This window comes from Urocampus carinirostris, chromosome 14, assembly GCF_059441175.1.
Source record: "Urocampus carinirostris isolate Australia breed hairy pipefish chromosome 14, RoL_Ucar_1.0, whole genome shotgun sequence".
NCBI classification, from domain to species: domain Eukaryota; kingdom Metazoa; phylum Chordata; class Actinopteri; order Syngnathiformes; family Syngnathidae; genus Urocampus; species Urocampus carinirostris.
In genome coordinates this window covers 2672020-2699930 of record NC_142362.1, presented here as the reverse complement: position 1 = coordinate 2699930, position 27911 = coordinate 2672020, and the positions used below count along the sequence as shown (strand labels likewise).

Sequence of the window (27911 nt, the reverse complement as noted above, 5' to 3'; positions counted from 1 at the left end):
TAAACGGGAACGATACTGGACTGCAGATATCACAGGAAAACAGGACAGAACCCATGTCTTGTGGGGCAGAAGTTCGTTGGCGGGCTGACACTGAAGCAAGAGAGCGCTGAGCTTTATATACACAGAAATTCAGTCGCTAAACGAGCCGCAGCTGGCACAACACGGGCGGGGCCAATTGGGCACTATGGCAACTATGACACACACGGGCAGGGCCAATTGGGTACCACAGCAACCGTGACACACACGGGCGCGGCCAAGTGGGCGCCACGGCAACCGTGACACACACGGGCGGGGCCAAGTGGGCGCCACGGCAACCATGTCACACACGGGCGCGGCCAAGTGGGCGCCACGGCAACCATGACACACACGGGCGCGGCTAAGTGGGCGCCATGGCAACCATGACAACTACTGAAATCATTCCCAGAGGCTTGATACCAATGAGCATCGCCAAATCCTGTGTAATAAACTTGGAAAATGCAACAAGAAAAACAGATTTTTTTACATTTTGGCACTCTGGGACAGCAGTTCTGAAAACGTGTATGGTACTGAATGAGTTAAGAACAGAAAGGAGTGAGGGTATTAAGGATGAAGGGGAAAGCCCAAAATAGAACAAAACGCAATCGCAAGTGTGAGGACAGAGTGTGAGGAAGGCGTGGAGTGAAGATTCCTGCAGTGATGCATTGTGGGGGGTAACACCACAACACGGACAGGGGTGCAAAACACGTGTGTCGCGAGTCACGCTTGCTAACGATGGAAGAGTGGACTGCGGATTTTCTGTCCCTGGTCCTTCCCTTCGTCCGTCCATGATGGGTGCCGTCCACTGAGAAGGTGGGTGTCTCCGAATGTGTGGCCGAATGTTTTGCTGCTGATTTTTTTAGCGATTGCATTCATTGCGTTAAAACTGATTCTAGTGCAGTGTGCGGATCCTTGAAAAGTCTTAAAATGCATAATTATTCTAAAAATAAGAGCTTAATTCTTATGAATATGTCTTAGGTTTCTTCATTTTTCTCATGTTGAGGTTTTTGAGTTTTCCCTTGCCCTCATGTAGGTTTTAGATCAGGGAATGGGGGCATAATAGTCTGTAGTTAGCAATAGTCTGTTGTCTGTGAAGCCCTTTGAGACTTCTTGTGATTAAGGGCCTCACAAATAAACATGGCTTGACTAGACTTGAGGTTTTTGAGTTTTTCCTTGCCTTCATGTAGGTTTTAGATCAGGGGATGCTGTCATAATAGTCTGTAGTTTGCAATAATATGTGGATGTGGTCTGTGCAGCAATTTGAGACTCCTTGTGATTAAAGGAGTCACACATAAACATGGCTTAACTTGACGTTTTTGAGTTTTTCCTTGCCTTCATGTAGGTTTTAGATCAGGGGATGCTGTCATAATAGTCTGTAGTTTGCAATAGTCTGTGGTCTGTGCAGCCCTTTGAGACTTCTTGTGATTAAGGGCGTCACAAATAAACATGGATTGACTAGACTTGAGGTTTTTGAGTTTTTCCTTACCCTCATGTAGGTTTTAGATCAGGGCATGGTGTCATAATAGTCTGTGGTTAGCAATAGTCTGTGGTCTGTACAGCTCTTTGAGTCTCCTTGTGATTAAAGACGTCACAAATAAACTTGACTTGATTTGAGCTTTTTGAGTTTTTCCTTGCCCTCATGTAGATTTTTGAACAGGGGATGGTGCCACAATAGTCCGTAGTTTGCAATAATCTGCGGTGCCGGAGCCCATCCCAGCCATCCTCGGGCAGTGGGACACCCTGAACTGGTTGCCAGCCAGTCGCAGGGCACAAAGGGACAGACAACCCGCTCATTCATTCACAACTAGGGACAATTTGGACCGGCCAATTCACCTGACATGCATGTTTCGGGAATGTGGGAGGAAACCAGACCGCCCGGAGGAAACCCACCCACGCACAGGGAGAACATGCAAACTCCACACAGGAGGTTTGATCCCATGACCTCAGAACTGCGCCGCACATGCGCTAACCACTGCACCAGTGTGCTGCCCTCATTCTGTGTCCTGTGTTTATCTGTAGATCACAGTTGTTATTTTACCAGTTGTATACTCTCAGTCGGTGAGGACGTCATCTCGAGGTAATTTTGAATTTTGGGTCCCCATGAAGCACAATAACCGAGGGACTACTGAAAAATCCGTCTCTTAAAAATCGTACATAATATTCCAATGTTCAAGTGTCCAGGATCCTTCTCATTTTTATTCTCTGGTTTCCATCGGAGAGCCATCGAGTCTCATACTCCCTCATGGGGCATTGAATGATTGATTGATTGATTATTGCTCCAGCGAAGGTCGGGGGGTCCCGTCCCTGTGCGTTGAGCCGACCAGATGAACCAGGTTTTTCCAATGCTGGCGGTCTTGTGCCAGCTGTTCTGGATCCTCTACAGCAACTCCGTGTTGTTGGAGGTCGCCCGCAACGACGTCGAGCCGTCGAGTGCGGGGTTTCCCTCGTGGTCGTCTCCAGCCTGCGGCCTTTGGGTCGAACTGGAGAACGGCTCGTGTCGGACGGTCTGGTGGTAGACGAAGGACATGGCCAAACCAACGGGTGCGGCGTTGTGCGACCAAGGAAGATGCTCGGGGCTGGCACGTGCGGGCTCTAAGCTCTTTATTGGAGACTCGTTGGGGCCACCTGATGTTCTCGATGGTTCTGAGAGCCCTGCTATCAAAACCGTCGATTCTTGTGGCCAGGGTGTCGTTCAGGGGCCATGTTTCTGAGCCATAAAGCAGAAAGTAGAGAGTACGGCGAGGTTGTAAATGCGGAGCTTCGTCTTGCGTGCGATGGTCTGGTGCCGCCAGAGTGGTTTCCAGAGAGACTGTAGAGCAGATGCTGCCAGGGCTCTTCTGCTGAGAATCTCTGGTTTTAGGTCCCCATTGTGTGTCACCATGGACCCCAGATACACAAAGCTCTTGACAGTAAAGGGTAAATGGTCTGCATTTCTATAGCGCTTTTCAAGTCAATGAAGCGCTTTACATTGTGCTTCACACTTTACCCATTCACACACACACTCACACACCAATAGGGAGTCAGCCATGCAAGGCGCCTACCTGCCCTTTGGCGGCATCAGGGATTCAGTGTCTTGCCCAAGCACTCCCAAATTCAACCAATGAAGCCCATATAATTATAGCATTTCTAAAGGACAGGATAGGTTTAAATACGATGCAAAACGTTCCTAGATAGATAGATAGATGTCTAGATAGATGTCTAGATAGATAGATGTCTAGATGGATGTCTAGATAGATGGATAGAAGTCTAGATGTTTAGATAGAGATAGATGTCTAGATGTCCAGATAGGTAGATGTCTCAATAGATAGATAGATGGATAGATGTCTAGATAGATCTCTAAATAGATAGATGTCTAGATGGATGTCTCGATAGATGGATAGCTGTCTAGATGTCTAGATAGATAGATGTCTAGATGGATGTCTCGATAGATAGATGTCTAGATAGAAATATGTCTAGATGTTTAGATAGATAGATAGATGTCTAGATGTCTAGATGTCTAGATGTCTAGATGTCTAGATAGATAGATAGATAGATAGATAGATAGATAGATAGATAGATAGATAGATAGATAGATTGATAGATAGATGTCTAGATAGATGGAGAGAGAGAGAGAGAGAGAGAGAGAGAGAGAGAGGGAGAGAGATAGGTAGATAGATGCCTGGATAGATCAAGTTCTTGATGTCTAGATAGATAGATGTCTAGATAGATGTCTAGATGGATAGTTAGATAGATTGATAGATAAGATAGATAGATAACTAGAGTGATGTCTAGATAGATAGATGTCTAGATAGATAGTCTAGATGGATGTCTAGATAGATAGATGTCTAGATAGATAGATGTCTAGATGTCTGGATAGATAGATGTCTAGATAGATAGATGTCTAGATGTCTGGATAGATAGATGTCTAGATGTCTAGATAGATATCTTGATAGATTTCTGGATAGATAGACGTCTATCCAGACGAAACAGCATGGCTGCAGTGTAAAGACGGAGCACCTTGCAGCCCATGTGAGAAGGAGGTCTCCAGCCCCCTCCGAACCCCAATCCCCGTCACAAACTCGGCCTGAAAGCTCCACCCCCTCCCTGTTATTCGCTCCCTCTGATTGGACAGGAAAGCGAGCTCCTCCCCTCATCCTCTCGAAAGCAGCGGAACGCACCTTAAGGCACGTGCTGGAGAAACGAGGCTCGGCATCACATTCCCACAGACGATGATGAAGGTCAGCCATGGAGGGAGGTCCTCTACATTTGAGGGATGCCTGCAGGAAACGGAGCTTCTCGTTTCCCCCGGCAACCAGAAGGAAAAAGAGGACATGCTCACATTCGATGATATGACACATGGAGAATGGATGGACGAGATAAATGGAACAAGGAATCAAATGTTGTTATTTTGATTAAATGATTAATCCCAAGGAGTCTCAAAGGGCGGCACAGACCATAGATTATTGTAAACTACAGACTATTATGACACCATCCCCTGATCTAAAACCTACATGAGGGCAAGGAAAAACTCAAAAACCTCAAGTTTTTCAAGTTCAGTCATGTTTATTTGTGACGCCCTTAATCTCAAGGAGTCTCAAAGGGCTGCACAGACCACGGATTATTGCAAACCACAGACCGTTATTTCACCATCCCCTGATCTAAAACCTACTTCAGGGCAAGGAAAAACCCAAAAACCTCAGTCATGTCAAGTCATGTTAATTTATGACGCCCTTAATCACAAGGAGTCTCAAAGAGTTGCACAGACCACAGACTATTGCCAACTACAGACTATGATGACACCATCCCCTGATCTCAAACCTACATGAGAGCAAGGAAAAACTCAAAACCTCAGTCAAGTCAAGCCATGTTTGTTTGTAACGCTCTTAATCACAAGGAGTCTGAAAGGGCTGCACAGACCACGGATTATTGCAAACTACAGACAATTATGACACCTGATTTAAAACCTACATGAGGGCAAGGAAAAACTCAAAAACCTCAAGTCTAGTCATGATTATTTGTACAGTCCTTAATCAGAAGCAGTCTGAAAGGGCTGCACAGACCACAGACTATTATGACACCATTCCCTGATCTAAAACTTCTCTCTTTCTCCCTTCTCTCTTTCTCTCCTTCTATTTTATCTCCTTCTCTCTTTTTTCTCTCTCTATTTCTCTTTGGGTTTCTTTCTTTCCCTCTCTTTCTTTCCCACTCTCACTATTTCTCTTTTATTTCCCACATTCTCTCTCTCACTCTATTCTTTTCCTTTTCTCTTTCTCTCTCTCTCACTCTCTTTCACTCTATCTGTCTCTCTTTTTCTCTTTCTTTGTTCCTCTATGTCCTTCTCTCTCTCTCTCTCTCTCTCGCTCACTCTCTCTCTCTCTCTCGCTTTCTCTCTCTCTTGCTTTCCCCTTCTCTCTTTCTCTCCTTCTCCTTTCTCTCCTTCTGTCTTTCTATTTCTCTTTGGATTTCTTTCTTTCTCTCTCTTTCTTTCCCCCTTTCTCTTTTTATCTCTTTTGTTTCTCACTTTCTCTCTCTTTTCTCTCTCTTTCTTTCTCCCTTTCTCTCTTCCTTTGTCCCACCTTATCTACTTTTCTCTCCCTCTCTTTCTCTTCTTTCTTTCTCTCTTTTTACTTTTTCTCTAATCTACTAGTCTGGCCCCCGAGAGATTGTTTGTTCTATCGTGTGCCCCCCAAATTAAATAAATTTGACACCCCTGCTCTATAGTCTATAAGGATAGTTAAAGTTGAGTTTAACTTACTTTTGGAAGATGGGCTTCAAGGGTTAAGCGACTTCCTCCTCCGTGGTAGAAAGTGAGGCCTGCCAAGGGATTGAGACAACGCTCTCTCTCTCTCTCTCTCTCTCTCTCTCTCTCTCTCTCTCTCTCTCTCTCTCTCTCTCTCTCTCTCTCTCTCTCTCTCTTTCCTCACTTTTTATCTCACTCTCCGTCTCTCTCTCCTCCAGTCTCCGTGTCTCCCTTTTCCTCTTTCTTTGTTTCTCTTTGTCTCTTTCTCTCTGTGTGTCTCCTTACCTTATTTTGCTCGCTCTTCCTTTTCTCTTTTCTCTCTTTCTCTCTATCAAAATGTCTTTCACTCTTTCTCTTTTCTCTTCTCTCTTTCTCTTTTTTAATTTGGATTCCCTTCTTTCTCTGTCTTTCCCTCTCTCTCACTATTTCTCTTTTTATCTGTTTTGTTTCTCAAATTCTCTCTCTTTCTTTTTTTCTCTCTCTCTTTCTCCCTTTCTCTTTCTCTCTCTTTCTCTCCCACACTCTCTTTCTCTGATTTCTTTCTCTTCTCTCTTTCTCTCTTTCTTTTTCTCATTGGATTCCCGTCTTTCTCTGTCTTTCCCTCTCTCTCACTATTTCTCTTTTTATCTCTTTTGTTTCTCAAATTCTCTCTCTTTCTTTTTTCTCTCTCTTTCTTTCTCCCTTTCTCTTTCCTTTTCCAACACTCTCTTTCTCTGATTTCTTTCTCTCTCTCTTTCTTTCTCTTTAATCTGCTAGTCGGGCCCCCGAGAGAATGTTTGTTCTATGGTGTGGCCCCCGAGTTAAAAGGAGTTTGACACCCCTGATTTAAATACTGACTTGAGATCTGCATATGTGGCCTTATCATTTCGAGGGTCTTTCTTGAATTAGCGTGACGGAAGGGTCTTATTTGAGAGAGCCGTGTGTTATTGGGACACCCTTGAAGACGGATGAGGGGAAGTGGAAGAAGAAGCTCCAAGGTGTTGAAGTCGTGGCTCGTGGGCTTAAAGATGTCCGCCGTGTCATTTCGTGTGGCCTGCGAGACAATGCTGAGAGAAGCACGAGAGAAAAACATCCACTGGATGTATGCCGAAGCCAGGCGTGACTCCGAAAAAAACCTAAGCTGTTTTCCTTTCTTTCTGTTTTCTTCTTTTTCTCTCTTTTTAATTTTTCTTTCTCTCTTTTTCCTCTGTTTCTTTTTCTCTTTCTCTCTTTCTTGCTTCCTTGATCACATTCTTTATCACTTTCTTGGCCTCTTTCTTTATTTCTTTCTTCATGTTTTTCTTTCTTTACCTTTTTTTATGTATCTCTCTCTTTAACTCTCTCTCTTCTTTCTCTTTCTTTCTATCTTTCTTTATTGTTCTCTTTTTCTTTCTTTCCCCCTATATTTCTCTCTTTCCCTCCCCTTTATCTAACCCCCCTCTCTCTATTTTTTTCTCTTTCCCGCTCTCTTTCTCTCTCTCTCTTTGTCTTTCCCTTTCTGTCTCTCCCTATCTTTCTTTTTATCTCCTCTTCTCTCTGTCTTTGTTTCTCTTAGTCTTTCTCCTTCTTTTTGTCATTTCTTTCTCTTTTTTCTCTCTCCCTTTCTTTCTCTCTCCTTCTTATTTTTCTTTCTATCCCATTTCTTTTGCTCTCTCTTTATTTATCTGTGTTTTTCTCTACTTTCCTCCTACTTTCATTTCCCCCTCTCTTTTTTCTTTTCTTCAATTCTCTTTCTCCTTCCCCCTCTGTTTCTCATTCACTCACTTTTTATTTTTTTATTTTTTTTCTGTTTTGCCCTTTTCCTTTTCTCTCATTCTCTCTCCTTTTTATCTCTTGTTGTGTTTTTCTATCTCCTTTTCTCTCATTCTCTTACTTTTGATATCTCTTTCTCAATATCTCTTTTTCAATATCTCTTCACTCTTTTTTTCCTCTCTCTCCCTGTCTTTTTCTCTCTTTTAATTCTCCCTCTTTCTCTCATTTGTTTCCACTTTCTATTAAAATTCTGCCCTTCTTTCTTTCCCTATTCTCTCTCTCTCTCTCTCTCTCTCTCTATGCCTATGTCTTTCTCTCTCTCACTCTCTTTTTGTCTTTCCCTTTCTGTCTCTCCCTATCTCTTTCTTTTTCTCTCCCTCTCTCTCTGTCTTTGTCTCTCTTAGTCTTCCTCCTTCTTTTTTCCCTTTCTTTCTCTTTTCTTTCTCATTGTCGTTTTTTACTCTCTCCTCTATTTTGTGTATATTTCTTTTGTTTTCTCTCCTTTCCTCCTTCTTTCATTTCCCCCTCTCTTTCTGATCCTTTATCCCTCTTTTCTTTCTTCAATTCTCTTTCTCCTTCCCCCTCTCTTTTTTCACATTCACCCTCACTTTTTTTCCTCTTATTTCTCTGTATTTGTCCATCTCCTTTTCTCTGTGTATCTCTTTCTTTCTCCCTTTTTTATTTCTTGTTATGTTTTTCTCTCTCCTCTCTCATTCTCTTACTTTTGATATTTCTTTCTCAATATCTCTTTTTCAATATTTCTTCACTCTTTTTCTCTCTCTTTGTCTTTTTCTCTCTTTTCATTCTCCCTCTTTCTCTCATTTGTTTCCTCTTTTCTCTCTGTCTCTTTCTTTCTCCCTTTTTATTTCTTGTTTTTCTCTCTCCTCTCTCATTCTCTTACTTTTGATATCTCTTTCTCAATATCTCTTTTTCAATATCTCTTCACTAGTTTTCTCTCTCTCTTTGTCCTTTTCTCTCTTTTCATTATCCCTCTTTCTCTCATTTGTTTCCTCTTTTCTCTCTGTCTCTCTTTCTTTCTCCCTATTTTATTTATTGTTTTTCTCTCTCCTCTCTCATTCTCTTACTTTTGATATCTCTTTCTCAATATCTCTTTTTGAATATCTCTTCACTCTTTTTCTCTGTCTCTTTGTCCTTTTCTTTCTTTTCATTCTCCCTCTTTCTGTCTTTTGTTTCCTCTTTTCTCTCTGTCTCTCTTTCTTTCTCCCTATTTTATTCATTGTTTTTCTCTCTCCTCTCTCATTCTCTTACTTTTGATATCTCTTTCTCAATATCTCTTTTTCAATATCTCTTCACTTTTTCTCTCTCTCTCTGTCTTCTTCCTTCTTTTCATTCTCCTTCTTTCTCTCATTTGTTTCCTCTTTCTATTAAAATTCTGCCCTTCTTTCTTTCCCTCTTCTCTCTCTCTCTCTCTCTATGCCTATGTCTTTCTCTCTCTCACTCTCTCTTTTTGTCTTTCCCTTTCTGTCTCTCCCTATCTCTTTCTTTTTCTCTCCCTCTCTCTCTGTCTTTGTCTCTCTCAGTCTTCCTCCCTCTTTTCCCCTTCTTTCTCTTTTCTCTCTCTTTGTCGTTTTTTTACTCTCTCCTCTATTTTGTGTATATTTCTTTTGTTTTTCTCTCTTTATTTCTTTGTTTTTCTCTCCTTTCCTCCTTCTTTCATTTCCCCCTCTCTTTCTGATCCTTTATCCCTCTTTTCTTTCTTCGATTCTATTTCTCTTTACCCCTCTCTTTTATCACATTCACCCTCACTTTTTTCCTCTTCTTTCTCTTTATTTGTCCTTCTACTTTTCTCTCTATCTCTCTTTCTTTCTCCCTTTTTTATTTCTTGTTATGTTTTTCTCTCTCCTCCTCTCTCATTCTCTTACTTTTGATATCTCTTTCTCAATATCTCTTTTTCAATATTTCTTCACTCTTTTTCTCTCTCTTTGTCTTTTTCTCTCTTTTCATTCTCCCTCTTTCTCTCATTTGTTTCCTCTTTTCTCTCTGTCTCTCTTTCTTTCTCCCTTTTTTATTTCTTGTTTTTCTCTCTCCTCTCTCATTCTCTTACTTTTGATATCTCTTTCTCAATATCTCTTTTTCAATATCTCTTCACTCGTTTTCTCTCTTTCTTTGTCCTTTTCTCTCTTTTCATTATCCTCTTTCTCTCATTTGTTTCCTCTTTTCTCTCTGTCTCTCTTTCTTTCTCCCTTTTTTATTTCTTGTTTTTCTCTCTCCTCTCTCATTCTCTTACTTTTGATATCTCTTTCTCAATATCTCTTTTTGAATATCTCTTCACTCTTTTTCTCTGTCTCTTTGTCCTTTTCTTTCTTTTCATTCTCCCTCTTTCTGTCATTTGTTTCCTCTTTTCTCTCTGTCTCTCTTTCTTTCTCCCTTTTTTATTTCTTGTTTTTCTCTCTCCTCTCTCATTCTCTTACTTTTGATATCTCTTTCTCAATATCTCTTTTTGAATATCTCTTCACTCTTTTTCTCTCTCTCTTTGTCCTTTTCTCTCTTTTCATTCTCCCTCTTTCTGTCTTTTGTTTCCTCTTTTCTCTCTGTCTCTCTTTCTTTCTCCCTATTTTATTTATTGTTTTTCTCTCTCCTCTCTCATTCTCTTACTTTTGATATCTCTTTCTCAATATCTCTTTTTAAATATCTCTTCACTCGTTTTCTCTCTTTCTTTGTCCTTTTCTCTCTTTTCATTATCCTCTTTCTCTCATTTGTTTCCTCTTTTCTCTCTGTCTCTCTTTCTTTCTCCCTTTTTTATTTCTTGTTATGTTTTTCTCTCTCCTCTCTCATTCTCTTACTTTTGATATCTCTTTCTCAATATCTCTTTCAATATCTCTTCACCTTTTCTCTCTCTTTTCATTCTCCCTCTTTCTTTCATGTGTTTCCTCTTTCTATTAAAAATTCTGCCCTTCTTTCTTTCCCTCTTCTCTCTCTCTCTTCCCTTCTTTCTCTTTGAGAAGGTTTTTTTTCCTAGCGTTCGTTCCCTGAGATAAAGTGAGTTTGACACCCCTGTGTCGGGGGATGAGAGAACCAGTTAATGGGGGGAGCGAGAGAAGGAGAGAGAGAGAAGAGAGGGATGGAGGGAGGGAGATGGAGGAGGGGGACCTCATCTTTTCCCTCAGTCTTAAAGACGAACGGACGCTCTCTCCTCTCACTCGCTCTGAGAGAGAAGGAATTCTCAGCATCCTTCTTCACCTCCTCCTCTTCTCTTCCAGGTGATCACTCCATTCCGTAGGCTCATTCTCTGTGCCGAGAACCGGAAAGAGATGGAGGACTGGATCAGCTCGCTCAAGTCCGTCCAATCCAGAGAGCATTACGAGGTAAGGACCGTTTTTCGTTCCCGTTTTTCGTTCCCGTTTTTCACGTAAACAATAGAGAAAACTTCATACGGAGACACGGTGCGTTCGTGAGCGTCCGACTTTTCAGCCACGGATGAGAAAACAGGCAGGGTGGTTTCAAAAGCATAGGATTTTTGAAAACTCTTCAGAACTTTGATGTTATTTTTTAATGAGGGACGCCATTTTGAGGATATTTTTGATATTTTTAATGAAAAAAAAAAATGCTGACTCTTCCGGAGAAGCGCCTGTGATTTTTAGAGAGGGGGGGTCTTATATAAGGACACCCCAACCTACTCCTCCCTATTCTGTATTTTGTTTTTCCTCGCTTTTTTTGGGGGTACTGCAATGCAGCTGTGCAGTGCACACCATGAGGTGTATGCATCATTATCAGTGGGGACACCCTTTGAAGCAGGGTTTCTCAACTGCTGGGTCTGGACCAGTCTTCCCTCTAAGCTGCTCGCCCATTCTCAGCGCACAAGAAAATCGAGCCGGCGCACAAAAATCAGGGCTCGAAATTGTTAATTAAGAAGCTAATTAAGTCTAAGTTACAGTGCATGAAGGTCAAAATACACGGGTTCCCCTGACACTGTGTCCTAATTGCGGTATTTGGAAGTCGAGTCGAAGTTGAGTAAAGTTAGAAGAGTTTGTCGAGAACCGGCTTCTTCGGCTCGGCTCACTAAAAGGAACCGGCACTTTCGGGTCCTAAACGGCTCTTCGGGTTGTTTTTGCCTATTTCATCCCAACATGACCAAATATTATGTAAAATTATGCACAAAATGACTTAAAAGAAGGGGGGAGGGGCTAATACAGCAAAGAAGAAAAAAAATACCAAAATAAAAAAGTACTGAAAAGCTGAGATAAAAAAGAAACAAAATAAAAAAGAAGGAAAAATTCAGAAAAAAAGCCAGAAAAAAAGAAAAAAAAAAGAAACAAAGGAAAAAAAGTAAATAGAGAACAAAAAGAAAAAGTAACAGCTCGGAAAAAATAAACACAATGAGATTTTTTTAAAGGAATTAAAAAAAAAAAAACAGCAAAATGACTTAAAGGAAGGGGGGAGTAGAACAAAAAAGAAAAAAAATACCGAAATGAAAAAGTAGTGAAAAGCTGAGAAAAAAAGAAACAAAAGGAAGAGAAAAAAAGAAGGAAAATTTTTGAAAAAAAGCCAGCAAAAAAAAATGTAGGAAAAAAGTAAACAGAGAACAAAAAGAAAAAAGTAACAGCACGTAAAAAATAAACACAGTGAGTGGGCAACATATTGCGAAGAAAGGGGCGAAAAAAACGGAATAGTAGATACCCTGCGCGATCTCCTCTACGCTTGATAGGGACCACATCTCATTTTATTGTTTTCGTGGTGGTTTTATTTCCTTTAACTGCCCATTATTGTTCCCGAGAGAGTTAGCGATAAAGGGTAAGCGGAAACTAGTGATGACTAAGATCGCGTCGAAAAAGGATTGGGAAATATGAAAATGGTGTCGAGTGTCTTGCATCGAAGCGCTGTGTCATGATTACTGATGCCGGGCACCTGAGTCTGCTCCGTTGGCGCCAACAGCCGCGGATGCTGATTGGCTGCTTCCTCTTTTTTAAACCCCTGCTTTCCTGTCAACATTTGTCGGATCGTCTGCAAACCTACGCTACACGCTAGGCAAACTTTTGTGACTCCTGACTTTATCCTGCCCCTGTTGTTCTGTCTGATTCCCGTTGCCAACCTTTTTGGTCAGATCGTTCCGTCACCAACCAGGAACAGAGACGGGACCCAAATCCGTTTTATTCAGTTTTATTTAGAAGGAGGAAAGGACTTGCTCCCACGATCGGGGGATCGTCGGTCACGGGTAGCAGATCGCTAGGAACGCGGAAGCGGCTCTTCCGTGTCGAGCGCAGGCAATGTCGAGAGCGAAGGAAAACAGGTCGATAGCCGGGAAGGAGGAGCAAAAACAAAAACGGGTCCAGAAAAAAGGTCGGCAACGGGAATCAGACAGAGCAACAGGGCAGGATAGAGTCAGGAGTCACAAAAGTTTGCCTGGCGTGTAGCGTAGGTTCACAAACGATCCGACAAATGGTGACAGGAAAGCGGAGCAGACTCAGGTGCCCCGCATCAGTAATCATTACAACTGCTAGAAGGTACAGTCTTGTTTTTAATAAATGCTACATTTTTAGCTTTTTGCTAGCATATTCATCTGAATTAACTACATAAGTTAAAAAATATGGATATTTAGGCGCTCCCGTTTTTAATATTTCTAATATTTATTTTAGTTTGTGGCATTTTAAAAGCAATTTATGTGATGAAGGCTTATATGCGAGTTTACCCAGTACTAAATGTTGTTTTGGTTTTGCTTGTCATTCGATTTTTTTTTTTAAGTGAATATTTTAGCATCACTGATTTAAACTGTACAATGCTTTTATTCGATTATTTTGAGATTTGGATTTTTTTTCTTGATTTGGGTGGCAGCTTGTCTTTAGGGTGGGATTCAATGGACCTGTGTTCAAACCAGTTGAGAACCAGTGCATTTACTGGTGCTCTCAATGATTCTTTTTGGTTATTTGTGTTGCCATTTTTGTGGAAAATAATTTGACTTCTTCATTTTTTTGGGTCATTGTACTTCAAATTGAATGAATACTTACCTGTCTAATTATTTCTAGTTTTGTCTTTGTTTAGAAATGTATAAGATAAAAAGAAGACCCCAAAACAAGAAAATCTCACCCTATTGGCTAAAATGTCTTTAGGTATACTTCTAAGATTTTTTAAGCATTTTTTTTCTAGAAAAATATGGACAAGATTGTCTCACGTATCCAATGGTTAGCCCGTTTTCTCATATTATGTAATTTTTCCAACTTTTTCTTAAGATGATCACAGTGATCTACCATCTTCTAGATAAAATAATGTTTCCTTAATAGAACCATACTTTTTCTTATTTCTCTTTCTGCAAAAACGTTTTTCTTTTCTACTAATTTTGTTCAAAATGGAAAACAATGTTTTGATGTCCTTATGTCTCTTGAAAAAATTATTGTGAAAATTGAGTTTCTACATCTTAGTCGAGTCAAGTAATGTTTAGTTGTGTAGTATTTTTGGGTTGTACAGGCTACAGACTATTACTACATCCAAAAAACCTCATGGACTTTCTTTATCACCATAAACAGGACTGTAAAAATATGCAGTATATAAGCCTATGTCCTCCTTCAAAGTATACCTGTATTGTTTTTTACTAAAAAATAAACATTTGATAAAACAATATGCTCTATAAAGTTAAGTTAAACTTACTTTTGGAAGCTGAGCTTCAAGAGTTAGGCAACTTCCTCCTCCGTGGTAGAAAATGTGCGGAAAAAAGCGACCGTTTTCTCAACCGCATCAAGCTTTCTTATTCCACTTTCATTTCAAAAGAGACAGTCAAGTCATGTTTGGTTGTATAGCACTGAAAGGACTGCACAGACCATAGATTTTTGTAAAGCACAGACTATTATGACACCATCCCCTGATCTAAAACCTACATGAGGGCAAGGAAAACTCAAAACCTCAACATGTGGTAAATGAAGAATAGTCATTTTTCACAATCTTCTTCCCTCCCTTTTAGGGGAAAATATGTAAATTAGGGGAAAATAAGGGTCTGTGAAAAAGTATTTTCCCCCTTCCTGATTTCTGTGAAACCACGAAGAATATATGAACTAAAAAATCTGAAGTGATAACTGCTTTGTATTAACTGTGATGATTAAAACTGCATGAATATATAAATATTTCAGCAATATTATTTTGTATAATGTACAATATTGTGAACTGAAAAATCTGAAGTGATAACTGATTTGTATTACCAATTAACTGTGATGATTAAAACTGAATGAATATATAGATTTATATTATATATTTGTCGCCAATTTACAATCTCAACCTCGATAACACTAAATTTTGGGGAGCCATAGATCTCTGTCGGGACCCATAGTTTTTTGAGCATGCGAGTCCCCGGGGACCCATCACTTTTCACATTACATTACATTACATTCAGGGTTGGGTAGGGTTACTTTAACTGGATTACTTTCAATGACTTTTGGATTACTTCAATACCAAATATGCTAATAAAAGACAAAAGAAACTAAATAGGAATAAAATGACTCAATCGGAACACATGGAACGGCAAAAATGATGTTTGGATAGATTTTCATTTTGTTTCTGTGGCATTTGATGTTCGTTTTGCCGAAGATCAAAGAGATCAAAGCCAGGAGAGAAAGCTGACCACGTGTTGTGAGTCATCATTTTATTCATATTTAGTTTCTTTTGTCTTTTATGAGCATATTTGGTATTGGAGTCATCCAAAAGTCATTGAAAGTAATCCAGTTAAAGTAACCCTACCCAACCCTGGTTTTTCCGGAGATCAAATAGATCAAAGCCAGGAGAGAAAGCTTACCACATGTTGTGAGTCATCATTTTATTCATATTTAGTTTCTATTTGTCTTTTATTAGCATATTTGGTATTGGAGTCATCCAAAAGTCATTGAAAGTAATCCAATCAAAGTAACCCTACCAACCCTGGTTTTTCCGGAGATCAAATAGATCAAAGCCAGGAGAGAAAGCTTACCACATGTTGTGAGTCATCATTTTATTCATATTTAGTTTCTATTTGTCTTTTATTAGCATATTTGGTATTGGAGTCATCCAAAACGAATTGAAAGTAATCAAGTTAAAGTAACCCTACCCAACCCTGGTTTTTCCGGAGATCAAATAGATCAAAGCCAGGAGAGAAAGCTTACCACATGTTGTGAGTCATCATTTGATTCATATTTAGTTTCTTTTGTCTTTTATTAGCATATTTGGTATTGGAGTCATCCAAAAGTAATCCAGTTAAAGTAACCCTACCCAACCCTGATTACATGACATTATCTGGTATCGCTGAATCTATGATGTTGATTGTGCTTGCCTTTTGTGTTGATATGCTCTCTCCCGGTGCTGCCAACCTATTCTAACCTCTTCTTTGCCAGACGGCTCAGTTTAATGTGGAACATTTCTCAGGGATGCACAACTGGTATGCCTGCTCGCATGCACGGCCCACATTTTGCAACGTCTGCAAAGATAGCTTGTCTGGGGTCACCTCTCACGGCCTCTCCTGCGAAGGTATGTCCACTCACAGTTTCCCATATGACCGAAAACAAGAACAGTAGTTGTCAGAGATAGTCATTATTAAGACTCTTTGGTGGCTGTATTTACACAGATGAAATACATACCGTATTTTCCGCACTATAAGGCGCACCTAAAAGTCTTCATTTTTTTCAAAAGCTGACCATGCGCCTTATAATACAGTGCGCCTTATATATGGATCAATATTAAATTTGTAAGGTCTCGCAACTTACGCAACAGCCGCCGACTCGATTTTCCCCCGAACGCGGAGTCGTCCGCGGTGTATGCTGGGATTTATATACCGGCGTTTCATTGGCTAACCAATGTGTCAATCATCATTTGAATCGATCGCTATTGGCTAAAGTTATTCGGAGCCTCGGATAGGCTAGAGGGCCGAAACAAACCCTGCAATTGGCCGAAAAAGATGTGTCAATCATCCGTTAAATCGATCGCTATTGGCTAAAGTTATTCAGAGCCTCGGAAAGGCTAGAGGGCCGGAACAAACCCTGCAATTGGCGCGAAAAAGGTGTGTCAATCATCCGTTAAATCGATCGCTATTGGCTAAAGTTTTTTGGAGCCTCGGATAGGCCAAAGGGCCGAAACAAACCCTGCAATTGGCCGAAAAAGATGTGTCAATCATCATTTGAATCAATCGCTATTGGCTAATGTTATTCGGAGCCTCGGATAGGCGAGAGAGCTGAAACAAACCCTGCAATTGGCCGAAAAAGATGTGTCAATCATCCGTTAAATCGATCGCTATTGGCTAAAGTTATTCATAGCCTCGGAAAGGCTAGAGGGCCGGAACAAACCCTGCAATTGGCGCGAAAAAGGTGTGTCAATCATCCGTCAAATTGATCGCTATTGGCTGAAGTTATTCCGAGCCTCGGATAGGCTCGAGGGCCGAAACAAACCCTGCAATTGGCCGAAAAAGGTGTGTCAATCATCATTTGAATCGATCACTATTGGCTGAAGTTATTCGGAGCCTCGGATAGGCTAGAGGGCCAAAACAAACCCTGCAATTGGCCAAAAAAGATGTGTCAATCATCCGTTAAATCGATCACTATTGGCTGAAGTTATTCGGAGCCTCGGATAGGCTAGAGGGCCGAAACAAACCCTGCAATTGGCCGAAAAAGATGTGTCAATCATCCGTTAAATCGATCGCTATTGGCTGAAGTTATTCCGAGCCTCGGATAGGCTAGAGGGTCGAAACAAACCCTGCAATTGGCCGAAAAAGATGTGTCAATCATCCGTTAAATCGATCGCTATTGGCTGAAGTTATTCCGAGCCTCGGATAGGCTAGAGGGCCTAAACGAACCCTGCAACTGGCTGAAAAAGGTGTGTCAATCATCAGTTAAATCGATCGCTATTGGCTGAAGTTATTCCGAGCCTCGGATAGGCTAGAGGGCCTAAACGAACCCTGCAATTGGCCGAAAAAGATGTGTCAATCATCCGTTAAATCGATCGCTATTGGCTAAAGTTATTCAGAGCCTCGGAAAGGCTAGAGGGCCGGAACAAACCCTGCAATTGGCGCGAAAAAGGTGTGTCAATCATCAGTTAAATCGATCGCTATTGGCTGAATTTATTCGGAGCCTCGGATAGGCTAGAGAGCCGAAACAAACCCTGCAATTGGCCGAAAAAGATGTGTCAATCATCCGTTAAATCGATCACTATTGGCTAAAGTTATTCGGAGCCTCGGATAGGCTAGAGGGCCGAAACAAACCCTGCAATTGGCCGAAAAAGATGTGTCAATCATCCGTTAAATCGATCGCTATTGGCTGAAGTTATTCCGAGCCTCGGATAGGCTAGAGGGCCTAAACGAACCCTGCAATTGGCCGAAAAAGATGTGTCAATCATCCGTTAAATCGATCGCTATTGGCTGAAGTTATTCGGAGCCTCGGATAGGCTAGAGGGCCGAAACAAACCCTGCAATTGGCCGAAAAAGATGTGTCAATCATCCGTTAAATCGATCGCTATTGGCTAAAGTTATTCGGAGCCTCGGATAGGCTAGAGGGCCGAAACAAACCCTGCAATTGGCCGAAAAAGATGTGTCAATCATCCGTTAAATCGATCGCTATTGGCTGAAGTTATTCCGAGCCTCGGATAGGCTAGAGGGCCTAAACGAACCCTGCAATTGGCCGAAAAAGATGTGTCAATCATCCGTTAAATCGATCGCTATTGGCTGAAGTTATTCGGAGCCTCGGATAGGCTAGAGGGCCAAAACAAACCCTGCAACTGGCTGAAAAAGGTGTGTCAATCATCAGTTAAATCGATCGCTATTGGCTGAAGTTATTCCGAGCCTCGGATAGGCTAGAGGGCCTAAACGAACCCTGCAATTGGCCGAAAAAGATGTGTCAATCATCCGTTAAATCGATCGCTATTGGCTAAAGTTATTCAGAGCCTCGGAAAGGCTAGAGGGCCGGAACAAACCCTGCAATTGGCGCGAAAAAGGTGTGTCAATCATCAGTTAAATCGATCGCTATTGGCTGAATTTATTCGGAGCCTCGGATAGGCTAGAGAGCCGAAACAAACCCTGCAATTGGCCGAAAAAGATGTGTCAATCATCCGTTAAATCGATCGCTATTGGATGAAGTTATTCGGAGCCTCGGATAGGCTAGAGGGCCGAAACAAACCCTGCAATTGGCCGAAAAAGATGTGTCAATCATCCGTTAAATCGATCGCTATTGGCTGAAGTTATTCCGAGCCTCGGATAGGCTAGAGGGCCTAAACGAACCCTGCAATTGGCTGAAAAAGGTATGTCAATCATTTCAGCTAATTTTAAATTAATACTCCTTTTCGGCACGATAGCTGGAAGCTGGAGTTGAATGATCGTCATTGCGCCTCATTGCGCGGTAAATGATTGGGAAACATTACATAAATGTTTCATGATTAGCCTAGCTTGCGCTGCACACATTAAAGCTAATTGAATCCCTCCATGCATAATACAATCGATCCTAATTCACGTCTTGTTTAACTGCGTCCGACTTTAGGGGTTTAGTCATCGTAAACAATGTTTATTATGTTGTTATCGACGACACTAGAGACAATTCTAATTCTTATGTTGTTTGTTTTATGACCGCTTTTCAAACCCCCGTCAACCTGGCAACGATTGTCAGTCCGTCTGGGAACCTCAGCTCCACGCTAGGCAAGCTTTTTCGACTCCTGACTCAATACTGCCCTGTTTCCCGTCTGATTTCCGGTGCCGATCTCTTTTCTGAACCCGTTTTATGCTACTCCGTCCCGGCCATCGACCTGTTTTTTCCACTGTCATGATTACTGATGCGAGGCAGTAGAGCAGGAACAGAGACGGGATCCGATTGCGTTCGTTTACTCACTTTTATTTAGAAAGGAGGAAAGGGCTTGCACCCACAATCCGGAGATCGTCGATCACGGGTAGCGGACCGCTTGGAACGCGGAATCGGCACTTCCTTGTCGAGCGAAGGCAGTGTCGAGAGCGAGGAAAAAACAGGTCGATGGCCAGGATGGAGGAGCAAAAACTTGCTCCAACAGGAAAACGGGACAGAGTCAGAACCCACGTCTTGCGGGGCATAGGTTTGTTGACGGGCTGACAAAGTAAGTGAGGGACAAGAGAAAGACAATGGAAAAGTGAAAGTGACAAGAGCGCATAAAACGGGAGTGCAACGGAAACTGGAGAGAATAATAAACAGGACAAAAATAGACGGGAACGAAAGTGGAAATCGATATTAAAAAGGACAACCATAAACGGGAACAATACCGGACTGGAAATACCAACAGGAAAACGGGACCGAGTCAGAACCCACGTCTTGCCGGGCATAGGTTTGTTGACGGGCTGACAAAGTAAGTGAGGGACAAGAGAAAGACAATGGAAAAGTGAAAGTGACAAGAGCGCATAAAACGGGAGTGCAACGGAAACTGGAGAGAATAATAAACAGGACAAAAATAGACGGGAACGAAAGTGGAAATCGATATTAAACAGGACAATAAACGGGAACAAAAGGAAAGAGGTCGGAACCGGGAATCAGAGGGGAAACAGGGCAGTATTGAGTCAGGAGTCGAAAGAGCTTGCCTAGCGTGGAGCTGAGGTTTGCAGACGAACTGACAATCGTTGCCATGACAGATTGCAGGAAAAATGCAACACCTATTCTTACAAGTGATGGTTTTTTGGTTTCAGTGTGTAAATTCAAAGCCCACAAACGCTGTGCAGTCCGGGCCACTAACAACTGCAAATGGACCACTTTGGCCTCCATCGGAAAGGACATCATTGAGGATGAGGACGGGGTAAGTTACTATGCTTTTTTGTCATTTTGCCGCATTTCAGGCTTCAAATTTAAAGCTAAAAAACTGAAAATATTGCATTGTGGGACACAAAGTGAAGCGGAACACAATTATGTCCGGGCAGATGAAACCAAAATTGAACTATTTGGGCTGATTGAAAGAATTACGTTCGGTTTAAGAGTAACGCTGCACATCACCCTGATCACAACATCCTCACTGTCAAACATGGTGGTGGCAGCATCATCTTCTGGGGTTGTTTTTTTTTCAGCTGGGACTGGGAAGACGGTTGCCATGGCGCCCAATTGGCCCCCGCCCATGTGGCAGTGCGATTATGGCAGAAAATCTGTTGGAGCCTGCATGAAACCGAAAAATGGGGTGCAGGTTCACCTCCCAGCGGGACAACAGCCCTAAATGTAAAGCAAAATCTACAATGGAACGGTTTAAACTAAGAATATAATAAATAATAAAGGTGTTAAAGCGGCCAAGCCAAGGTCCAGACCCCAATTCTATAGAGCAGGGGTGTTAAACAGGCGGCCTGCGGGCTGGATCAGGCCCGCGAGACAACACTGAGAGAAGTGCAAGAGAAAAATGAGCTGCAGGTCGAAATATGTCCAGTTAGTGTTGCCAAAGACAGGTGCCTCTTACAAAGACGCTGTGCTTGTATTTCTTCTTCTCTTTCTCCCTCCTCCCTTTTTCTCTCACTACCTGTCTCTCTCTCTTTCACTCATCTGTCTCTATTTCTTTTTCTTTGTTCCTCTTTGTCTCTTTCTCTCTCTCTTTTTACCTTATTTTGTGCTCCCTTCCTTTTTCCTTTTCTCCCTCTTTTCTCTCTTTTTCTCCATCTCTCTTTTGCTTTCCCTTCTCTCTTTCTCCCCTTCTCACTCCTTCTCTCTTTCTCTCTATTTCTCTTTGGATTTCTCTCTTCTTTCTTTTTCCCTGTTTTTTTCTTTTTTTTCCAAATTCCTTGAAAAAAAAACCTCATTGTGTTTATTTTTTTCCTAGCTGTTACTTTTGTCTTTTTGTTCTCTATTTACTTTTTTCCCTTTGTTTTTATCTTTTCTTTTTTCTGACTTTTTTTCTGAATTTTTCCTTCTTTTTCCTCTTCCTTTGTTTTTTTTTCTCAGCATCTTCCTACTTTTTCATTTTGATATTTTTTTCTTTTTTTGTTCTATTTCCCCCCCTTCATTTAAGTCATTTTTTGCACAATTTTACATAATATTTGGTCGTGTAGGGATGAAAGAAGCAAAAACAACCCGAAGAGCCGTTTAGGACCCGAAAGAGCCGGTTCATTTTAGTGAGCCGAGCCGAAGGAGCCGGTTCTCGAAAAACTCTACTAACTTTACTCAACTTCGACTTCAAAATACCGCATTTAGAACACAGCGTCAGGGGAACCTGTGTATCTTTACCTTCATGCACTGTAACTTTGACTTCATTGGCTTCTTAATTAGCAATTTCGAACCCTGATTTTTGTGAGCCGGCTAGATTTTCTTGTGCGCTTAGAGGGAACATTGGTGTTGAGCAAAATGTTGTGTCTGTGTGAGTAACAGATCGCGATGCCGCACCAGTGGCTGGAGGGAAACCTGCCCGTCAGTGCCAAATGCGCCGTGTGTGATAAGACCTGCGGCAGTGTGTTGAGGCTGCAGGACTGGCGCTGCCTCTGGTGCAAAGCCATGGTAAGACCGTCTGTGGCGTGGGGGAAGAGAAGAAGAAGAAGAAAAAAAAAGTCAGAAATAAAACTTACTGCTTACATATGCACCGCTCTACACATACATAATAGGATCAGTGTTCTGGTTTGCCAGCGTCCCTGTTTTTTTTTTTAACAAAGATTTACCGCACTCCAAACTTTTCGTCAGGCCGTTGTTGTTTTGGTCTCGCGCTTCAGTTGGTATTAGGTGCAAATCATCAAAAAAATTGGTCATTTCTTCAGTGTCGGTAATAAGTCGAAACATAATACAGAAAGTGGTAACAACGGCAATAATTGAGGCACGAAAAAAACGGCGGAGAAATTCTTCGGAAGACCGCGGAGGCAAGGAAAACACGTGTGCTGAGGCGAACGATTCGACGAAAGAAAATAAACAAAAGAATACTCCTAGCAAGAAAAGGACTTTTCTACCAAAATGGACTCAATTATATTCCTGGTGACGCTATGAGGAGGATGATAATGGATTGGATCTTGAGAAGGCATTACAACTATGGCGGACAGCAAACCACAAAGAATATATGAACTGAAAAATCTGAAGTGATTAAAACTGCATGAATATATAGATTTATATGATATATTTGTCACCGATTTACAATTTCAACCTCGATAACACTAAATTTTGGGGACCCCCAGATCTCTGTTGGGACCCATAGATTTTTCAGCATGCGAGTCCCCGGGACCCATCACTTTTTACAGCTCAAATGAACACTGTGTGATCCGTCTATTTTATTCCGTCTATCTGGCATTTTTTGTCGGTGTCAAAGACGAACAAACAGGTCGATAGCCGGGACAGGAGAGCAAAAACGTGGTCGGGGTCGGAAGCGAGTCGTAAGCCAGGAAAGGAGAGTAGATGTGGTCTGGGACAAAAGAGGTCGAAAGCCGCCACGGGAGACTAGATGTGGTCAGGATTGAAAATGGGTCGAAGCCGGGGAACAGACGGGAACAAAAAACAAGTGGGAGTCGGGGTCGAAAAAGGCTTGCCTAGTGTTCACTGAGTTTCGCAGACGGACTGACAACAGGGGACTGACGGGAGTGGGTTTAAATAGGGACAGGGAGCCAATCGGAGTCCGATGCAGTTGGGCACAGGCGATCCACATCGATAATCATGACAGATCCGAACTCCAATGTAATGGGACAGTGTGTATTATCTGACCACTAGATGTCGCTGTATTGTGTCGCGCAAACAAGCGCTAAAAATCCCAAAGAAAATTACAAACCACCATTCCATTTCTTCCTACCTCGATGAACTGCAGTTGGCATTAGTTTGTATGGCATTTTCCTATGAGGCTTTGCTGCCCCCTATGGGTCGCGGTCAAGAAGACAGGTGCATGCTGCACTGAAACAGGACACTATGAAATTTGTATTAATGTAATTTGTCTCAAAAATATTCACAAGCGTGTTTTGCAGATTCACAAATAAATTTGAATCTCTTATTGAGTGAAGTAGGATAGTTAAGACGGACTGATATCGACGCATATGATGCGGAGGGGGTAAACCAGCGTGTGCTGTCAGGCCTCTCTGCTGATGAAGAGTTATATGACACAGCAACTGACCCCTTTGCATGTGCGGCACAGTTCATGTCTTGGGAACCTCCTGCGTGGGTTCAAATCCAGCTCCAGACTTCCTGTGCGGAGTTTGTATGTTCTCCCCGTGCTTGCGCGGGTTTCCTCCGGGCACTCCGGTTTCCTCCCACATTCCAAAAACATGCATTTCAGATGGATTGGTCGGTCCAAATTGTCCCTAGATGTGAATGAGCGAGTGAGTTGTCTGTCCCCTGCCCACTGCCCGATGATTGCTGGGATGGGCTCCAGCACCCCCGTGACCCTACTGAGGATAATCGGTGTAGCTAATGAGATGAGATGAGGTTGGGAAGAGCGAAGGGAAATGGATGTTTGGTGTTTTGACTTTAGTCACCTCGGACTAGGGCACATGTGTCAAACAGGCGGCCCGCGGGCCAGATCAGGCCCGCTAAGGGATTGAATCCGGCCCGCGAGACGACACTCAGAGAAGCGCAAGAGAAAAACAAGCTGCAGGTTGAATTATGTCAACTTGATGTTGCCAAAGCTAGGCTCCTCGAACAAAGACACTGTACTTGCATTCATTTCTCTCTCTCCCTCTCTCTCTCTCTCTCCTTTTTCCCACCCCTTTTCTCCCACTCTCTGTCTCTGTCTCTTTCACTCTCTGTGTCTCTCTTTTTCTCTTCCTTGGTTGCTCTTTGTCTCTTTCTCTCTCTGTGTCTTTTTAACCTCTTTTGCTCTAACTTCCTTTTTTCCTTTTCTCTCTTTTCTTTTTCTCTCTTCATACCCTTTACGCCTTTTTTTCTCCGTTCTCTCCTTCTGCCTCTCTATTTCTCTTTGGATTTCTTTCTTCCTCTCCCTTTCTTTTCTCCCTCTCTCGCGACTCTTTATCTCTTGTTTCTCACGCTGTCTCTCTCTCTCTCTCCCTCTCTCTCTCTCTCTCTCTCTCTCTCTTTTTTTGCACCCCTTTTCTCCCACTCTCTGGCTCTGTCTCTTTCATTCTCTGTGTCTCTCTTTTTCTCTTCCTTGGTTGCTCTTTGTCTCTTTCTCTCTCTGTGTCTTTTTAACCTCTTTTGCTCTAACTTCCTTTTTTCCTTTTCTCTCTTTTCTTTTTCTCTCTTCATACCCTTCACGCTTTCTTTTCTCTCCTTCTGTTTTTCTATTTCTCTTTGGATTTCTTTCTTCCTCTCCCTTTCTTTTCCCCCTCTCTTACGACTTTTTATCTCTTGTTTCTCACGCTCTCTCCCTCTCTCTCTCTCTCTCTCACCCCTTTCCTCCCACAGTGTCTCTGTCTCTTTCACTCTCTGTGTCTCTCTTTTTCTCTTCCTTGGTTGCTCTTTGTCTCTTTCTCTCTCTGTGTCTTTTTAACCTCTTTTGCTCTAACTTCCTTTTTTCCTTTTCTCTCTTTTCTTTTTCTCTCTTCATACCCTTTACGCCTTTTTTTCTCCGTTCTCTCCTTCTGTCTCTCTATTTCTCTTTGGATTTCTTTCTTCCTCTCCCTTTCTTTTCCCCCTCTCTCGCAACTTTTTATCTCTCTTGTTTCTCATGCTCTCGCCCTCTCTCTTTTTCTTTCTTTGTCCCGCCCTCTGTCCTTTTCCCTCCCTCTTTCTCTTATTTCTTTCTCTCTCTTTTTCTTTCTCTTTAATCTACTAGTCCGGCCCCCGACAGAATGTTTGTTCTATCGTGTGGCCCCCTAGTTAAAATGAGTTTGACACCCCTGCACTAGGGGGATATAGCTTCAGTATTTTGAGTTATTGTGATTAATTGACAAAAAAAATTGCAATTTACTTAAGATATAAAAATTATATGTCCTAAAAAATCGCACATGGAAATCGCAGATTCATTTGTGGCTCTGCAAAATACATGATTCACACCCGATCTCTTATTTTATTGGTACTGGAAAAAATTGAAAATTGGCTTTAAAAGTCCTTGAAAAGTGCTTAAAAATTTTTTCAATCAAAATATTTAATTTAAATCATGTCTGGAAATAATGTCACGTACCAGGAACGGAGACGGGACCCAATTGCGTTTGTTTACTCAGCTTTAGTTGGAAGAAGGAAAGGATGATCGTCGGTCACGGGTAGCAAAATAGCTAGAACGCGGAAATGGCACTTCCATGTCGAGCGAAGGCAAAGTGGAGAGCCAGAAAAAACAGGTCGATGGCCGGGACGGAGGAGCAAAAACATAAACGGGTCCAGAAAAGAGGTCGACAACGGGAATCAGACGGAAAACAGGGCAGGATAGAATCAGGAGTCACAAAAGCTTGCCTAGCGTGCAGCGTAGGTTCGCGGACGATCCGACGAATGTTGACAGGAAGGCGGGAGTTTTAAAAGAGGAAACAGCCAATCAGGGTCCGCGGCTGTTGGCGGCAATGGAGCAGACCTTTTTGGTCAGATCGTTCTGTCACGAACCAGGAACGGAGACGGGACCCAATTGCGTTCGTTTACTCAGCTTTAGTTGGAAGAAGGAAAGGATGATCGTCGGTCAGGGGTAGCAGATAGCTAGAACGCGGAAATGGCACTTCCATGTCGAGCGAAGGCAAAGTGGAGAGCCAGAAAAAACAGGTCAATGGCCGGGACGGAGGAGCAAAAACATAAACGGGTCCAGAAAAGAGAATCAGACGGAAAACAGGGCAGGATAGAATCAGGAGTCACAAAAGCTTGCCTAGCGTGCAGCGTAGGTTCGCCGACGATCCGACAAATGTTGACAGGAAGGCGGGAGTTTTAAAAGAGCACAACAGCCAATCAGGGGGCGCCAACGGAGCAGACTCAGGTGCCCCGTATCAGTAATCACGACAAATAAATCATAAAACAGCAATAATCTACCTACCATCTGCTAGACGTTTTTGCATATTTTAAGGAAAGTTTTTTTTAATCTTATTTGAGAAACAACGTAAAAAAAATCTGATGTGGAATTTTGCAAACCAAATATTAACGTAATTTGTGATTTCAGGTACACACAGCATGCATGGACCTGTATCCTCGCAAGTGTCCTCTTGGTCAGTGCAAGGTTTCCATTATCCCACCGACAGCTCTCAACAGCATTGACTCAGACGGTGAGCGACACATCCTTTCAAAGGTTTTACACATGTAGCTCAGAAATACAGCTACATGCAATGTTCCCTCTAAGCTGCGTGTGCCCAGAGCTTTTCCACCCACAAGAAAATCTAGCCGGCTCATAAAAATCAGGGCTCGAAATTGCTAATTAAGAAGCCAATTAAGTCGAAGTTACAGTGCATGAAATACACGGGTTCCCCTGACGTTGTGTTCTAAATGCGGTATTTGGAAGTCAAAGTCGAAGTAGAACGAAGTTGAGTAAAGTCAGTAGTTTTTCGAGAACCGGCTCCTTCGGCTCGGCTCACTAAAAAGAACCGGCTCTTTCGGATCCCAAACGGCTCTTCAGGTTGTTTTTGTTTCTTTAATCCCTACACGACCAAATATGATGTAAAATTGTGCAAAAAAAATGACTTAAAGGAAGGGGGGAAATAGAACAAAAAAGAAAAAAATACCAACATGAAAAAGTAGTGAAAAGCTGAGAAAAAAAGAAACAAAAGGAAGAGAAAAAAGAAGGAAAAATTCAGAAAAAGCCAGAAAAAAAGAAAAGAAAGAAACAAAGTAAAAAAAGTAAATAGAGAACAAAAAGACAAAAGTAACAGCTAGGAAAAAATAAACACAATGAGATTTTTTTAAAAGAATTAAAAAAACAGGGACAAAGCAGAAAAAGTTTATGTTGCATTCAAATAATTTCCATTGATACCAAGTCAATCTTGTTGCCAACATTGTACTTCCACTAAAAAATGTGATAAAATACAGTTGTGTGTCGTGCAACTGACTCAATAAGAAAAAAAAGAAGGAAAAAATCAGAAAAACAGCCAGAAAAAGAAAAGAAAAGAAAGAAACAATGAAAAAAAAAGTAAATAGAGAACAAAAAGAAAAAAGTAACAGCTAGGAAAAAAAATAAACACAATGAGATTTTTCTTTAAAAGAATTTAAAAAATGTGGCACTTCCGCGTCGAGCGAAGGCAAAGTCGAGAGCCAGGAAAAGCAGGTCGATGGTCGGGACGGAGGAGCCAAAACATACGGGTCCAGAAAAGAGGTCAGCAACGGGAATCAGACAGAAAACAGGGCAGGATAGAGTCAGGAGTCACAAAAGCTTGCCTAGTGTGTAGCGTAGGTTCGCAGATGATCCGACAAACGCTGACAGGAAGGCGGGAGTTTTAAAAGAGTCCAACAGCCAATCAGGGTCCGCCGCTGTTGGCAGGGAACATTTGGAGTCGGGTAACTAAGCCAAAAGAACAGTTGGCCAATATTTTTACACCTACTAGTTTTTTTGTTATAAATATGATATAAAATATTGAAATATTTTGGTTCCAATTCACGGTTGTGTTTCACATGTTGTTGAATTCTCCAAAATACTTTCAGTTTTTACGATTTAAGTTTAAAGCCTGAAAATTGGCTTGGGGGGCAATACTTTCGCTAGACCACTGTAGCGTAGGTTACTTATGAAGAATGAATGATAAAGCACCAAATGA

General features: G+C 41.9%; 1 protein-coding gene across 2 annotated transcripts in view; it reads left to right on the top strand.

Annotated features, from left to right (window-relative positions):
- Positions 1 to 665: 665 nt before the first annotated feature.
- Positions 666 to 27911, top strand: part of dgkh (diacylglycerol kinase, eta) — an 82807-nt gene continuing 55561 nt past the window's right edge. Inside the window, exons 1-6 of one of the 2 annotated variants that reach the window (XM_088352484.1) lie at positions 666 to 828; positions 10687 to 10791; positions 15772 to 15904; positions 20058 to 20164; positions 21709 to 21834; positions 26333 to 26435. In XM_088352484.1, the coding sequence (XP_088208610.1) occupies positions 10738 to 10791; positions 15772 to 15904; positions 20058 to 20164; positions 21709 to 21834; positions 26333 to 26435 (523 nt within the window). In that variant the 5' untranslated portion in view covers positions 666 to 828; positions 10687 to 10737. Of the gene's footprint in view, positions 829 to 10621; positions 10792 to 15771; positions 15905 to 20057; positions 20165 to 21708; positions 21835 to 26332; positions 26436 to 27911 lie in introns of those variants that run through there. The other variant, XM_088352483.1, reaches the window with a different exon arrangement.